Source organism: Denticeps clupeoides, chromosome 1, assembly GCF_900700375.1.
Source record: "Denticeps clupeoides chromosome 1, fDenClu1.1, whole genome shotgun sequence".
NCBI lineage: Eukaryota > Metazoa > Chordata > Actinopteri > Clupeiformes > Denticipitidae > Denticeps > Denticeps clupeoides.
Genome location: NC_041707.1, coordinates 41456117 through 41470207, shown reverse-complemented (window position 1 = coordinate 41470207; position 14091 = coordinate 41456117). Strand labels below are relative to the sequence as shown.

General features: G+C 48.7%; 2 protein-coding genes across 3 annotated transcripts; both read left to right on the top strand.

The window, feature by feature from the left end:
• The first annotated feature begins 87 nt into the window (after positions 1 to 87).
• LOC114767836 (kynurenine/alpha-aminoadipate aminotransferase, mitochondrial-like) lies at positions 88 to 7061 on the top strand. Its single transcript, XM_028959685.1, has 14 exons — positions 88 to 158; positions 563 to 659; positions 765 to 933; positions 1020 to 1152; positions 1413 to 1487; positions 1565 to 1774; positions 1855 to 1920; positions 1997 to 2079; positions 4093 to 4189; positions 4278 to 4339; positions 4417 to 4481; positions 5052 to 5158; positions 6504 to 6605; positions 6686 to 7061. Exons 1-14 carry the CDS (start codon positions 120 to 122, stop codon positions 6731 to 6733), a joined length of 1353 nt encoding a protein of 450 aa, XP_028815518.1. The 5' UTR covers positions 88 to 119; the 3' UTR covers positions 6734 to 7061.
• An 84-nt stretch (positions 7062 to 7145) lies between these two features.
• On the top strand, positions 7146 to 13054 carry LOC114767899 (microfibrillar-associated protein 3-like). Of its 2 annotated transcripts, none has more exons than XM_028959818.1 (3): positions 7146 to 8549; positions 10034 to 10419; positions 11539 to 13054. In XM_028959818.1, the coding sequence occupies exons 2-3, from the start codon at positions 10167 to 10169 to the stop codon at positions 12447 to 12449; spliced, it is 1164 nt and encodes a 387-aa protein (XP_028815651.1). In that variant the 5' UTR covers positions 7146 to 8549; positions 10034 to 10166; the 3' UTR covers positions 12450 to 13054. The 2 variants fall into 2 exon arrangements, with proteins under 2 accessions (XP_028815651.1, XP_028815741.1); XM_028959908.1 differs by lacking the exon at positions 7146 to 8549 and adding an exon at positions 9416 to 9954.
• Positions 13055 to 14091: the final 1037 nt, after the last annotated feature.

The following is a 14091-nucleotide window of genomic DNA, read 5'->3' as shown; positions in this document are numbered from 1 at the left end:
AGCTCCGAAACAGCGGCGCCGCGATCTGACGTCACGACGCTTCGCCGACGCCTCTGGGAAATGTAGTTTTCAATGTCGCCTGAACGGGCGGGACTTCGCAGCAGAAGAACTCGTTTCCCATGAGCCACATCACCGGCGACCAAGGCAAGGGACGACAGGTCGGTGGCCTCATGTAGCAGAATCTGGATCTTTTCTTGTTAATTTGATAATCCTGCTGCTTTGGGGGCAGCACGATGCGTGTCGGCCTATAGATTTATGCAACTATAAGTTAAATACAGCGGCCACGGGGCGGATTATTTTCCCTCATGTCACCTGTTACGTGGGTCATAATAAAAAAAATGTCAACCCATCACCCTTGGTGAGCAGTGGGCAGCCAGGACAGGCGCCCAGGGGGCAGCGTGTGGGGACCTCAGTGGCACCTCGGCGGCTCGGGATTCGAACCCGCAACCCTTGGGTTTCCTTATCTGCCGAGTGCCTGTAGCACACACACACACACACACACTTAAAACGTAAATAGGATGCATGGTGTGGATCTGGTGTGTGATGGCTGGACGTTTGACAGGGTCTCCGGCTGCCCACCCCTCCAGGAAACATGAACTACTCGCGCTTCCTGACCGCAGTGAGCGCGGCACGGAGGCCCTCGGCAATCCGGATCCTGAGTAAGGCGCCGTCCCGTTGCACCCGCATGACATGATCTTACATGCACGTTTGAACACGCGTCCCCAGCTCGGCCTTTCTCTCCTTCTGTCTCTCGCCGTGCGAAGCCGAGCTGCAGCAGCGGTCTCCCCCATCCCTGATCTCGCTGGCCGGCGGGGCGCCCAACCCCGACACCTTCCCCTTCCAGTTCGCCACCATCAAAGTGAAGAATGGCGACTCCATCGTGTTCGATGAAGCCACGATGAAGAGGGCTCTGCAGTACTCCGCCTCCCCTGGGTACGGTCGAAGGTCCTGGACCGGCAGGTTTTCTTGCTCGGTCGGTTTGCCGTAGTCGTTTTTTTTTTGGCTTTTTATTCGTGTAGAATTCCTGAACTGCTGTCGTGGATGAAGGGTCTCCAGAAGAGTCTGCACAACCCGCCCACGCTGGCCTACAGCCCAGAGAACGGCCAGATGGAGATGTGCGTGACCACCGGCAGCCAGGAGGGACTCTGCAAGGTGCGTTGTGGGATCTGAAGTTCTACCCAAGTGTAGGTGAGGCGATTGTCATTGTGAGACACTGCAGCACAGCACACGGTGTCACGCTGAAACGTGTCCTCTGTATTTAACCATCACCCTTGGTGAGCAGTGGGCACCATGACAGGCGCCCGGGGAGCAGTGTGTGGGGACGGTGCTTTGCTCAGTAGCACCTCGGCGGTTCAGGATTCGAACCCACAACCTTCTGATTGTGGGTCCGCTTCCTTATGTGTGTTTTGTAGGTGTTTGAAATGCTGGTTAACCCAGGAGACAACGTCCTTCTTGATGCACCCACGTACTCCGGCACCCTCGCAGCCGTAAGCGACGCCCGCGACATTCCGAATGCAGTTCTAGATAAGGCGGCGGGATGAGAAAAGTGTCTCCCCACCTCTAGCTGCTTCCTCTGGGCTGTAACATCATCAACGTCCCCAGTGACCAGCACGGCATGATCCCAGAGGCGCTCGGGGACATTCTGTCACGCTGGGACCCCGCGGACGCCCACGCGCCCGGCAGCAGCGTCCCCAGGGTGCTGTACACCATCCCCAACGGGGGCAACCCCACCGGCGCCTCCATGACCGCCCAGCGCAAGCAGGAAGTGTATGAGGTGAGCGGAGGCAAAGATACACGTTCATTCATTCATTCATGCACTTTACTCTCAAACTCATCTGTTGAATTTTTTTGCAGCTTGCGAGGAAATACGACTTCCTGATCATTGAGGATGATCCATATTACTTCCTGCAGTTTCAGAAGGTAACAGTTCGTTCGAGCTTAATTACTGCGCATTTGGCTGAGGGTCTGTTTGTTGAACCTGTAAAACGTGCTTCAGCCCTGGGCTCCTACTTTCCTCTCCATGGACGTGGACGGTCGGATCATCCGCACCGACTCCTTCTCCAAGATCCTGTCGTCCGGGTAGGTGCCTGCTGTCGCCCGAGTAATCAGTTCGCACCGGTAAACAAGGGCTGGAACCTTCCACAGACCAAGGCGGCCTGGAACCCAGGGCCATGGGTGCTTTTCTCTAAATGCCGAGTGTAACCGAGTAAAAAATAGTGCTAAAAAGAAAAAAACGTTTCCGTATGGACGCAAGATAAAAACGTTGTCCCGTGTTTCAGAAAAGAACCGTTTCCGTATGGACGCAAGATAAAAACGTTGTCCCGTGTTTCAGAAAAGAACCGTTTCCGTATGGACGCAAGATAAAAACGTTGTCCCGTGTTTCAGAAAAGAACCGTTTCCGTATGGACGCAAGATAAAAACGTTCTCCCGTGTTTCAGGAAAGAACCGTTTCCGTATGGACGCAAGATAAAAACGTTCTCCCGTGTTTCAGAAAAGAACCGTTTCCGTATGGACGCAAGATAAAAACGTTCTCCCGTGTTTCAGAAAAGAACCGTTCCGTATGGACGCAAGATAAAAACGTTCTCCCGTGTTTCAGAAAAGAACCGTTCCGTATGGACGCAAGATAAAACGTTCTCCCGTGTTTCAGAAAAGAACCGTTTCCGTATGGACCGCAAGATAAAAACGTTCCCCGTGTTTTCAGGAAAGAACCGTTTCCGTATGGACGCAAGATAAAAAACGTTCTCCCGTGTTTCAGAAAAGAACCGTTTCCGTATGGACGCAAGATACAAAACGTTCTCCCGTGTTTCAGAAAAGAACCGTTCCGTATGGACGCAAGATAAAAACGTTCTCCCGTGTTTCAGAAAAGAACCGTTTCCGTATGGACGCAAGATAAAAACGTTTTCCCGTGTTCGAAAAGAACCGTTTCCGTATGGACGCAAGATAAAAACGTTCCTCCCGTGTTTCAGGAAAGAACCGTTTCCGTATGGACGCAAGATAAAAACGTTCTCCTCCCGTGTTTCAGAAAAGAACCGTTTCCGTATGGACGCAAGATAAAAACGTTCTCCCGTGTTTCAGAAAAGAACCGTTTCCGTATGGACGCAAGATAAAAACGTTCTCCCGTGTTTCAGAAAAGAACCGTTTCCGTATGGACGCAAGATAAAAAAGTTCTCCCATTGTTTCAGAAAAGAACCGTTTCGTATGGACGCAAGATAATGAAAACGTTCTCACCGTGTTTCCGAAAAGAAACCGTTTCCGTATGGACGCAAGATGAAAACGTTCTCACCGTGTTTCAGGCAAAGAACCGTTTCCGTAGGACCGCAAGATAAAAACGTTGTCCCCGTGTTTGTTTTCAGAAAAGAACCGGTTCCGTTTGGACGCAAGATAAAACGTTTCCCCGTGTTTCAGAAAAGAACCGTTTCCGTATGGACGGCAAGATGAAACGTTCTTCTCCCGTGTGTTTCAGAAAAGAACCGTTTTCCGTATGGACGCAAGATGAAACGTTCTCCCGTGTTTCAGAAAAGAACCGTTTCCGTATGGACGCAAGATAAACGTTCTCCTCCCTTGTTTCAGAAAAGAACCGTTTCCGTATGGACGCAAGATAAAACGTTCTCCCGTGTTTCAGAAAAGAACCGTTTCCGTATGGACGCAAGATAAAAACGTTGTCCCGTGTTTCAGAAAAGAACCGTTTCCGTTTGGACGCAAGATAAAAACGTTCTCCCGTGTTTCAGAAAAGAACCGTTTCCGTATGGACGCAAGATGAAAACGTTCTCCCCGTGTTTCAGAAAAGAACCGTTTCCGTATGGACGCAAGATAAAAACGTTCTCCCGTGTTTCAGAAAAGAACCGTTTCCGTATGGACGCAAGATAAAAACGTTCTCCCGTGTTTCAGAAAAGAACCGTTTCCGTATGGACGCAAGATGAAAACGTTCTCCCGTGTTTCAGAAAAGAACCGTTTCCGTATGGACGCAAGATAAAAACGTTTCCTGTGGACGGGAAACATGACAGCGTGCGCTAGGTTATATTGATGCATTTAAACGTGTGACGGGAGCTGTGCTGCGGCACTCACGTCGTTTTGACGTTTGCATGTTTGTAGCCTCAGGATAGGATTTGTGACGGGTCCAAAACCCCTGGTGGACAGGGTGGTCCTCCACATACAAGCCTCAACGATGCACACCAGCACCTTCACGCAGGTAAAGTGTCCTGCAGACCAGAACACCCAACATAACCATGTTTTAAAGGACTCCAGGGCGTGATGGAAATAAAAACGTCTGTGTTCAGCTCATGGTCTCCCAGCTGCTGCAGGACTGGGGCCAGGACGGCTTCCTCCGACACGTTGATGGGTGAGTCTGGAGGAGATTGACTGACTTGTATTATTCCCGCCGCGTGCAAAAATCTGATGATTAATGTTCTTTTCCAGAGTGGTGCAGTTTTACAGATCGCAGCGGAACGCCATGTTATCGTCTGCTGACCGGTGGCTGAAAGGTTGGCTGAACGTTATCTCTCCACTTAAACACGATCTGCGTCAAAAAGAGATGCTGGCTGCGAACAATATATATTTCATAGTTACAAGACCGTTCTTCTTTAAAACTATTAAATAAATGGTAAAGTGTGCTGTACATTCCGTGTAGTCTGTGTTATATAATTAAACAATATTAATCCCTGAAATGAACATTACTAAACAACAACAATCATTCCTTTCAAATCTTTAAATTAGAAATAATAAATGATTTGCTTATTTCCATAATGGCTCTAACCAGATCCAAAGTAATTCGTTTACAGAATTGTACCATATTTTGTCATTAATGTTTGTAAAAATTGTTCAAATATTTGTCATTAGTGTGAGTGATATTCAGTGAAATTCCATTCCACTCTGTTCAACTCATTTATTGCATATAAATTTATATGAACAGTAAAAGTTTACATTATTAGTGGAAAATAAATAAAATAAAATGTATGAATGGATGTTTTTGTCCATGAAGTAAGAGCTCAGAGGAGAAGTGACAGCCCTCTCCCGCCACCACATGACTTCCCTTTTCCCGCCGCTTCCCGTAGGCCTGGCAGAGTGGCACGCGCCGGCAGCCGGGATGTTCCTGTGGATCAGGCTGCACGGCATCGCTGACACCAAGCAGCTCATCATGGAGAAAGCTCTGGAGAAGGAGGTGGAGAATGCTACACGTGCTCGGCCACAGATAACGTAGAGCTGGTTTTATAGAGGCCTACTCTTGGTGTCCCAGGCATCCAATAGGAGAGGAGCCTGGGTGGATTTTTATTGGATACAAATTTTACATTTTAAACCCTAGTCCTAGACTAAAACAGAAGTTCTCCATTCAAAAACGCTTTTACTGTAGGACCAGCTCAGTTCATGATCTTAGGATGTTTTATTCTAGTAAAAATTTGAATAAAGTAAAATAAATTGTGTAATGTTAATAGGATTAGACATGGCGGGATTAGAGTCCGTTCCGAGTTAATTTGTAATGCCGTGCACGGGGGTGAATTCCGGCCACTGGGCAGCTCTGATGCCTCTGTAATGGCCGGTATTCTGCGTGGGCCCGGCACTGGAGTGTTGTGAGCGTGGGCGTGGGACTGCATGGAAATGTCGGCCCGGTATCCCACGGCAACGCGCTCACCGCAGCCCCGCTGGTTGGTCGGCTCCGTTTGAAAAGAGGCGTGGGAGAACAATCGGTCCTTTCTGAGGCTTTGCCTGCAGGATCCTGCTCTATCACGTGAGCAGGGTTCCTCGAGCCCCTTAAATCATCTCCGCCATCACGTTGGAGATACTGTTTTATTCAAACATTCCAAAATGATCACAAATACTTCAAATCATCAAAATAACTGGAAGGAATGAGTTTTGACGTGAGGCGTTGCAATGCTTGTAATACCACTCTTTATTAACTTGGTAGATTATTATAAACTCCCACAGCATCAGGAAGGGGATTGGTCCGCCCTATAGTACGTGTGAGGTGTCTAGTACAGGGCTGTCAAACTCGCTAGATCGCTTTATATAGATCTACTGTCATGCTCTGGTGATATGAAGCGCTGATAACTCACAGACTACAGATCCCACAATGCATCGCTTCGTTTGCCTTGCCGAACGGTGCAGCTGAATCTGTGCAGGACCTGAGCGAGACACCTAACCCTGACTGTCCCTGTCACTACTCTGGATAAAGATGTCTTGTAAATGCCGTAAACGTAAAAAGCGATGTGTGCAAACTCGGTGTGTCAGCAAAGTGTGCACTGCATTATGGGGCCTGTAGTTTGTGGTGTCAGTGCGTCGTATCGCTCTGCCACAATAGTAAATCTGTATAAGGCTGCTAGTTTGACACGTGGTCTAGCGGGTAAGACACTCGCCTCGGAACCGGCAGACCACAAAGTCCCAGATGCAAAAACCACTTACTACCACTGTGTCCCCTAAGCAGGACACTGAACTGGAAGTCATGACCACCATGCTCGCCGCCGTGTTTTTTCAGAGGTGTCTCTGTTTGTGCGTATTTCGATGGCGTCTAGGTCCTGCTGGTGCCAGGGGGCGTGTTCAACATCGACAGCTCGGAGGCCTGTCCGTACGTCCGGGCTGCGTTCTCCCTGTCCACGCCGCAGCAGATAGATGAGGTCCGACTCGCACACTTCCATACACGCTCATGTCCACACGCGCACCTTACTCACGCCTCTGCTGTCCGTCTTCTCTCCAGGCTTTCAAGCGGCTGTCCGCTCTCATCCGAGAGGCGGCCCAGCCGTAATGCCGATTTCTGCTGGAAGTCTTCACATCGAAATAAGAGGGTTCTTCTGGAGTTCAGGGTTCAACCTCGATCTGAAGTACCACACAGTCGTAAACCCCATAGGCAAAGATGATTTTTAGTATTATTATTCGTTATCCACATTAACAGAGCATCATTGGTTTGAGGTAAAGATTCCATTTCATATTTTAATCACGGTCCTGCTGAACGCCAGGACGAGAACCGATACAGGCCGGTTTCACATGAAGTAAGATACGGAATTAAGCAGACAAGCTTATCATACGTGTGTTAATTTAAAAATTCATTCAAAATAAATAGTTTTGCAATTGTTGAGGTTCTTTTAGTAGGTTTTCTTTTTATGTTTAGTGCAGTTGTCTCTCCCATCCATCCTTAGGGGCACATGAAAAACACTGCTCAAAAAAAAGGGGGAACACACAAATCTTAGATCTGAGTAAATGAAATGTTCTTTTTAAATACTTCTTCACTTTGTTGAATGTGCTGACAACAAAAATTTTTGATGGAAATCAAATTTCAGTTGGATTCAGGTCTGGGGAACGGGCGGGCCAGTCCATAGCATCAATGCTTGCGTCTTGCATGAACTCCGGCCACATGAGGTCTGGCGAGCACATAGAGAGCTGTGCGACCGCCTAAAGAAATGCATCAGTACGTCAGGAGACGTGGAGGAGGTTGTGGGATGGACCACTGTTTGGGATTTGAACCTGCAACCTTTAAAGTTTCCTTTACGGCCCATTGCTTGACCTCTGCATGTCCCTCCTTCAGCAGGCTGTTTGGTGAACTAATGAGAAGCATTTGTGTACAACCTGGAAATGTAACTCCAGGGTGTGCAACGTGAAACGATGTACAGGTCTCAGTTTGCACAGCAGATTCAAGGTCAAAGCCCACGTGACTCTCTCGTCTGTCACATTCTTTCCTACTGTGGCCATTCTTTGCGCCAGCTGCCTGCTGGGCAAGTAAATACTTAACAGGGTCCTTGCGGCGACATGTGAACTGAGAACAGATGAGAACTGTTGATGAGAACACGGAAATGAGAACAGATTTCCACATGATTATGCAGACCTTCCTAATATAATTGGCCCAGAAATCTTTACAAATGAATGAAGGAATTATTATGACAAAAAAAATTAATAGCGTCGATGTGGGTTAGATCTGTTCCGCTGAGGCACAAAGTGGGCGATTTTTCATGGCTCCAGCAACGTCTGCGGTTCCATAATGATTTTTACCACTCCTAATATAGCAGGCTGTTTTCTAACAACATATCTGCCAGGTTTGATTGTTTTCTGCCTTTTTATTAAAGTCAATATTAGTGGACACAAAAGGCAAACGTGAATAGATAATACTAAATTATAAGTATAAAATATAAAACATAAACGCATACGGGGTCGTACGTAGAAATTGACGGTGAAAAGAAAACGTTTTATTGTTGGTATCTGGCAACAGCAGGTAGAGCGCTGTGCAGGCGCCTCGCCAGTGTTGCCAGGTCTGTTCACTTTTTCATCTCCTGAAAATCGCAGAGCGGTTTCCAAGAATTCAGGAGATACATCAGACGGCAGATTTTACACTGTGTTCATTGTAATAGCATTTTTAATAATAACATATATGTTTTGTCGCGCGCCATGTGGCTTCGTCAAGCGTCGCTTCGCCCTGACCTGTTGGCGTGTATGTGTCGCGATCTGGCGCCCCCGCCTGTGGTAAATGGCAGCGGCGGGGTAGCGGAAACACGGGCCGCGTCCCTGCGCCGTCTTCTCTCCGTTTTCTGTTTTCTCCCGCTAACCTGCCGCTGGATCCGGTGCTCACGACGGTAGGATGACGGCCGGCCGCCGTGCTCTTACCGCCGCGGTGTGTTTCTCGTCAATGCGCGCCGCTCCATTGTTTTTTTTTGCCTGTAGGACGCGCCACGTTCCGTGCGGATCGTTTTTCTTTCTTTTTTTTTTATCGAGAATTTCCGTCGCGGCGCCGTCGCGGTTTTACTGCAGATTCCTGAAAAGAAAACGACTCGTTTCCTTCATACTGATTTTTATCCCGTGTATAAAGATACTAATAATCTAACATTTTACCGACTGTATAGAAATTGTACATTCGTTAATGTTTCTTTGTTCAGGCGCTATTGTTCACAGGATGCACAAAACACGTAAAACAAAATTTTAAACGTTCCTGCTACATTTCAGGTATATATATATATATATATATATATATATATATGAATATATATGTAATCCTCTGGGAAGGATTAACGTCTATATGGCGCGTGACGTCATCACGTTGATCTTTTATAATAGAATAGAATAATGGTAGAATTATGGCAGGTGCGTTTATAAACCGATATCTGCATTATATTTCTTGCTTAGATATTATAAATTACAGTGGCCATAAATCCTGGTTTATAATTCTACGTAAAACCTGCACCAGTGTGTGCATCTGTGCTGCATCTGTTCGGTATTCCTGGGAAGTGTCCAGGTGGAATTCCGAAGGACTGTAGCAAACACGTCCGATTACTCCGCAAATGTTACGTTTATACGTAACATTTATATGTTACGTTTAACCACTTTTAGACCAGTGACATTGTTTTCCCGTGCATCACACCATCTTGGTCGTTTTAGTTGCATATATTGGTATTACATGAACAGAATTTTATTGGAAGTGTTGCACAGTTTGGACGCCCGTTATACATTGAAATATTTGGTGCAATAGTTTCGCTAATGTGTTCACAGAATTTTATAGTGGAACTTGGTGAGACTAGTTTTCTGTGTTCCGTGCATCACATGGCAAGTTTTTAAACTGCTTTTGTGGCTTTTATCATAACTTTATATTGAACTACCCAGTAGTAAAGTACTACATACAAGTCACACTTGTTGATAGTTGTGACCACTAGTTAGTAACTTGTGTTGTCAAAATGTCCCGTGCATCACGTAGAGAACCGTACTTTTGCTAAAGTTAATAACAGTATAAACTTTAGAGCGTGATCAGTGAATCCGGTTTGTGTTCAAATTCTCCGAAAGTCCACTGTCTGCCTCGTCGCGTCCGACTCGGGTTCGTCGCGTCCGACTCGTCCGGTTTCGACTCGGGTTAGACTCGTCGCGTCCGACTCAGGGTCGACTCGGGTTGGACTCGTCGCGTCCGACTCGGGTTCGGCAGCGGGGCGTTCGACTCGTCGCGTTCGACTCGTCCGGTTTCAACTCTGGGTCAACTCGGGTTCGACTCGTCGGGTCAGAATCATCGCGTTCAACTTTTTTGATTAAAACCCGCTGCCGAGTGACCGATCTGTGCCTTTTCTGTCCTCTGTAGCGGGATGTTCTGTCTGATGGACGTGAGCCCGGACGCCCCGCTGCCGTCGCTCTGCAGATAGCCGACCCCTCACGCCATGCAGACCCACCGCGGTGGCACGTTCCTCTCAGCAGCTGACGGTCTTTAGACGAAAATGAGAGGGCTAGACGGATACGCCGTGCTGCTGCTGTCCTTCGCCTGCGCCGCAGCGGCCTTGGAGCCGGTCCCGGCAAACAGGAGCGCTGCTGAGAATGCGACAGATGGCCTGGTCCCCACGGTGCTCGCCAAAAGCAGCCAGATTATCGCCCGAGAGGGGAACGGCGTTCTGATCGACTGCAACGTCACCGGAGAGCCCTTCCCCAGCGTCAGGTGGTACAACTCCCACGGGCGGCTGCTGGACGCCGACGGTACGAAATGGACTCTCTCCAACTAGCTGAACACAGGCTTTCCGAATCAGAAACCGAAATGAAAAAGGTCCCAGAGCATCACGTGACCTCAGGAGGGAGGGAGGGAGGGAGGGAAGGATGGACGGACGGACGGTGGTGCCGGGTTTTTGTCCAGCTGCCCCTGCTTGTTACTCGGCGAGAGACGTGGTCATTTTTTTGTCTTCTCCTTCTTGTGTTCCCTTTTGTACGGACGTAGAAGCATGGCGGGCTCCCTTTATAGCTTTCCGCTCATCCGGGAGAAACTAAGCCTCTTCCACCACGTTAACGGCTTTAATCTCCGGCCCCCGTGCTTTTTAAATCACGTTTCAGCGCAGCGGCTGCATTATGCACTAATGAATCGGCGCTTCGGTGGTGGTAGATGCAGAGGTCGGCGCGACTACAGCTGGCAGAATCTCCTCTTGGTGGAGTTATTATAACCACGCTGTCAAGTTTTAGATGTGCCATTATTAATAGTTAATTATAATATTATTAATATGACGGTAATTAAAGGTCCCCTATTATGAAAATGTGAGATGATTGAACATTAATACGAGTTCCCCAGCCTGTCTACGGTCCTGCAGTGGCTAGAAACGGCGATGGGTGTAAAGAGTCTTTTGGTCGTTCTGCTTCACCGTTCAGAGCTCAGACGGTCGAATTTGTCCCCCTTATGATGTCATAAGGGGAAAGGTTACCTCCCATTTCTCATGCTTCTCCCGCCCCGCCCCTAAAACTTTCTCCACCAACCGTCATGGCTTCCGAATGTGAGAAGTTGCTCGGTGTTTGGATGTATTATTTAGTTCCGTCACGCAAGACTGAAGAACGTGGTTGGTGGACGGTGTTGATGACGTTATTTCCGGCTCAACTTCTATAGGCCGCTCTCCTCCTCGTCCCGCCTCTCTCCACCTCATTAGCATTTAAAGCTACAGGCGGTGAAACGGTGCATCCTGGTAAACTTCATTGTGGGACTGGATCAAAGTGGCTGTAATTCTGCACCAAGAGACCTCAGATACAGAATTGGGGACCAACAAGACCGACATAGAAGCAAAAAAATCATGTCAGGGGACCTTTAAATCGTATTTAGTTTGTTTGTGTTTTTTGCAGATGGGAAGTGGTGGCTCTTGGACAACGGCATGCTCAACATCACCAGCGTCACCTTCGCCGACCGCGGCAAGTACACCTGCACGGCGTGGAACGCGCTGGGCTCGGCCAACTGCACGGTGACTCTGCGCGTGGTCTTCACCAGCGACAGCATGGGCGTGTACTACATGGTGGTGTGTCTGGTGACCTTCACCATCATCATGGTGCTGAACGTCACGCGCCTCTGCATGATGAGCAGCCACCTGAAGAAGACGGAGAAGGCCATCAACGAGTTCTTCCGCACCGAGGGCGCCGAGAAGCTGCAGAAGGCCTTCGAGATCGCCAAGCGCATTCCCATCATCACCTCGGCCAAGACCCTGGAGCTCGCCAAGGTCACGCAGTTCAAGACCATGGAGTTCGCGCGCTACATCGAGGAGCTGGCCCGCAGCATCCCGCTGCCGCCGCTCATCATGAACTGCCGCACCTTCATGGAGGAGATCCTGGAGGTGGTCGGGGTGGAGGAGATGCGCCACACGTTCGTCCGGCAGGCGCCCGAGGGCCACGAGGGCGCGGGGGGCGGAGCCGGGTGCCGGCTCGGGGCGCGGTCCGTGGGCGACGTCTTCACCGTCCTGCGCGAGCGGGAGAGGCCGCGGGAGCGCAGCGACTCGCCCGCCGCCGACTCGGACGACGCCTCGCTGCACGAGCAGCCGCAGCAGATCGCCATCCAGGTGTCGGTGCACCCGCCTCAAGCCGGTACCGTGGAGGCGGAGCTTTCTGTGCCTCCGCCCCCAGCCCCGGCCCCCTCGACTGTGGAGGAGGAGCCTGGGGAGGAACAGGAGAATAAGATGGTGGAGGAGGAGGAGGAAGAGAACGAGGAAGAGGGAGGCTCCGCACCGACACCGAACAGCAACATAGTCTACGAAAGTCACGTGTGACGCAACGGGACACGCCCTCTCTATGCATATACAGGTCAAATCCATAGGTCAACACTTTTAAAAAAAATCTGAGCCTCTTTTTAACGTTAGCCGCGCTCCTCTTCCCCGAATGTACGCCGTTCGGTACTATTTATTCATTTACGCTTGTTTTACTTATTTACCCGAGTTAAAAGTCCGCGGCGCCTTTTCTGTTTCCCCGGGCAACGTGCATGTTGATCAGCATGCAGCTCGGTTGATGAATATGGCCAATCGTGACTTTCTCTCTTTCTTTCAGGGCGATCGTGATATGTAAATGCGGCCCAGCTTCGAGTCGGATACGGTAGTCGCGTGGCGGTGGCGCGGCGGTCCCAGGCTTCTGTGTGAAATCAGGCCCCTCCCCTCCTCTGTCCTTGTTCCAGTTTTAAATTAAGCTCGCCACCTGAAACTAGGCCCGTTTCCCCACCTCTGGGACCGGGCCTTTTCTGGAGGCTTCAACCATGTTCTGCTGCAATGGTGCTCTTCATAGACGACTCACTTCAGTTCGATTGTGTTCTTTTTGTTCTACTTCTTCTTGTAGTGGAAAAACACAAATAAAACTTTTTTTTTTCTTTTTTGCTGTGGAACCACATCTGTTTCTGTTTATTCTTGTTCACATTAAAGAGGAACAGAAGAAGATGAAGCTCTGTTCTTCAACTGTTTCAGTTCGAACGTGAGGTTTGGGAGAAGAGCTGGACGTTCCATGCGGTCATCTGACACTAAAACTGCAGAAACAAACATTAAATCCCCAGTCAATATTTGCCTGAGTGCAACAGCTCATCTTCACATGATAACTAGTGTTCCCTGTTACCTTTAGATCATTAGCAGTGATGCAGAGAGAAGTTTAAAGGTCCCCTATTATGATGTCATAAGGGGAAAGGTTACCTCCCGTTTCCCGCCCCTTCCCTAAAACATGATCTCCACCGACCGCCGTGGCATCCAAACATGTGGCGCATCGCAGTCGCTTGGTGCTTGGATGTAAAAATGAGCACAAATATATTTTTTTATTCCGTCACACGAGACTTTGAAGAACCAGCAGGTTCATTTTATTTCTTGATGTCATTTCCTGCTCAACTTCTATAGGCCACTCTCCTCCTCATTAGCATTTAAAGCTACAGACGGTGAAATCTCATTGTGGGACTGGATCAAATCCTCCAAGAAATGAATTAAGTTCATTATGTTGAGTGACGTCATTGTGATTTCATTGACTCTCGAACCTTCGGTCGATTAATCTGATGTCACAAATACATGAATGTCTGGTACAGAAGTACTAAATCCATTACAGCACAATCCTAACTTCTGGTACGAGGTCAGCCATTAATACAACACACTGTGACAATGTGCAAAGACACGCCCACCATTTCCCATAATTCAACTGGTCGATCACAGTACTGGTTTGGCTATTTTGTCGAAACGGCCCAGTGGCAGTAACCTAGTGGGTTAGACTCTCGTCTATAAGGTCCCAGGTTCAAGTCCCACTGAGTGGGACACTGAACTCTTGAGTGTCTCCAGGGGGACTGTCCCTGTACCCGCGGCCTGAAACATTTTATGCATCTCAGTACTCTTGAACTGATTTGAACTACTAGCAGTGGCATGAAATTGGAAGACAATTTAAAACCTGACCACT

Excerpts from the sequence above, each read along its gene's own strand:
- LOC114767836 (XM_028959685.1), top strand. The coding sequence starts at position 120 with ATGAGCCACATCACCGGCGACCAAGGCAAGGGACGACAG. Across the intron at positions 934-1,019 it reads CAGTACTCCGCCTCCCCTGG|AATTCCTGAACTGCTGTCGT; the intron begins GTACGGTCGAAG and ends TTATTCGTGTAG. Across the intron at positions 4,340-4,416 it reads TTCCTCCGACACGTTGATGG|AGTGGTGCAGTTTTACAGAT; the intron begins GTGAGTCTGGAG and ends GTTCTTTTCCAG.
- LOC114767899 (XM_028959818.1), top strand. The coding sequence starts at position 10,167 with ATGAGAGGGCTAGACGGATACGCCGTGCTGCTGCTGTCCTTCGCCTGC. Across the intron at positions 10,420-11,538 it reads GCGGCTGCTGGACGCCGACG|ATGGGAAGTGGTGGCTCTTG; the intron begins GTACGAAATGGA and ends TGTTTTTTGCAG.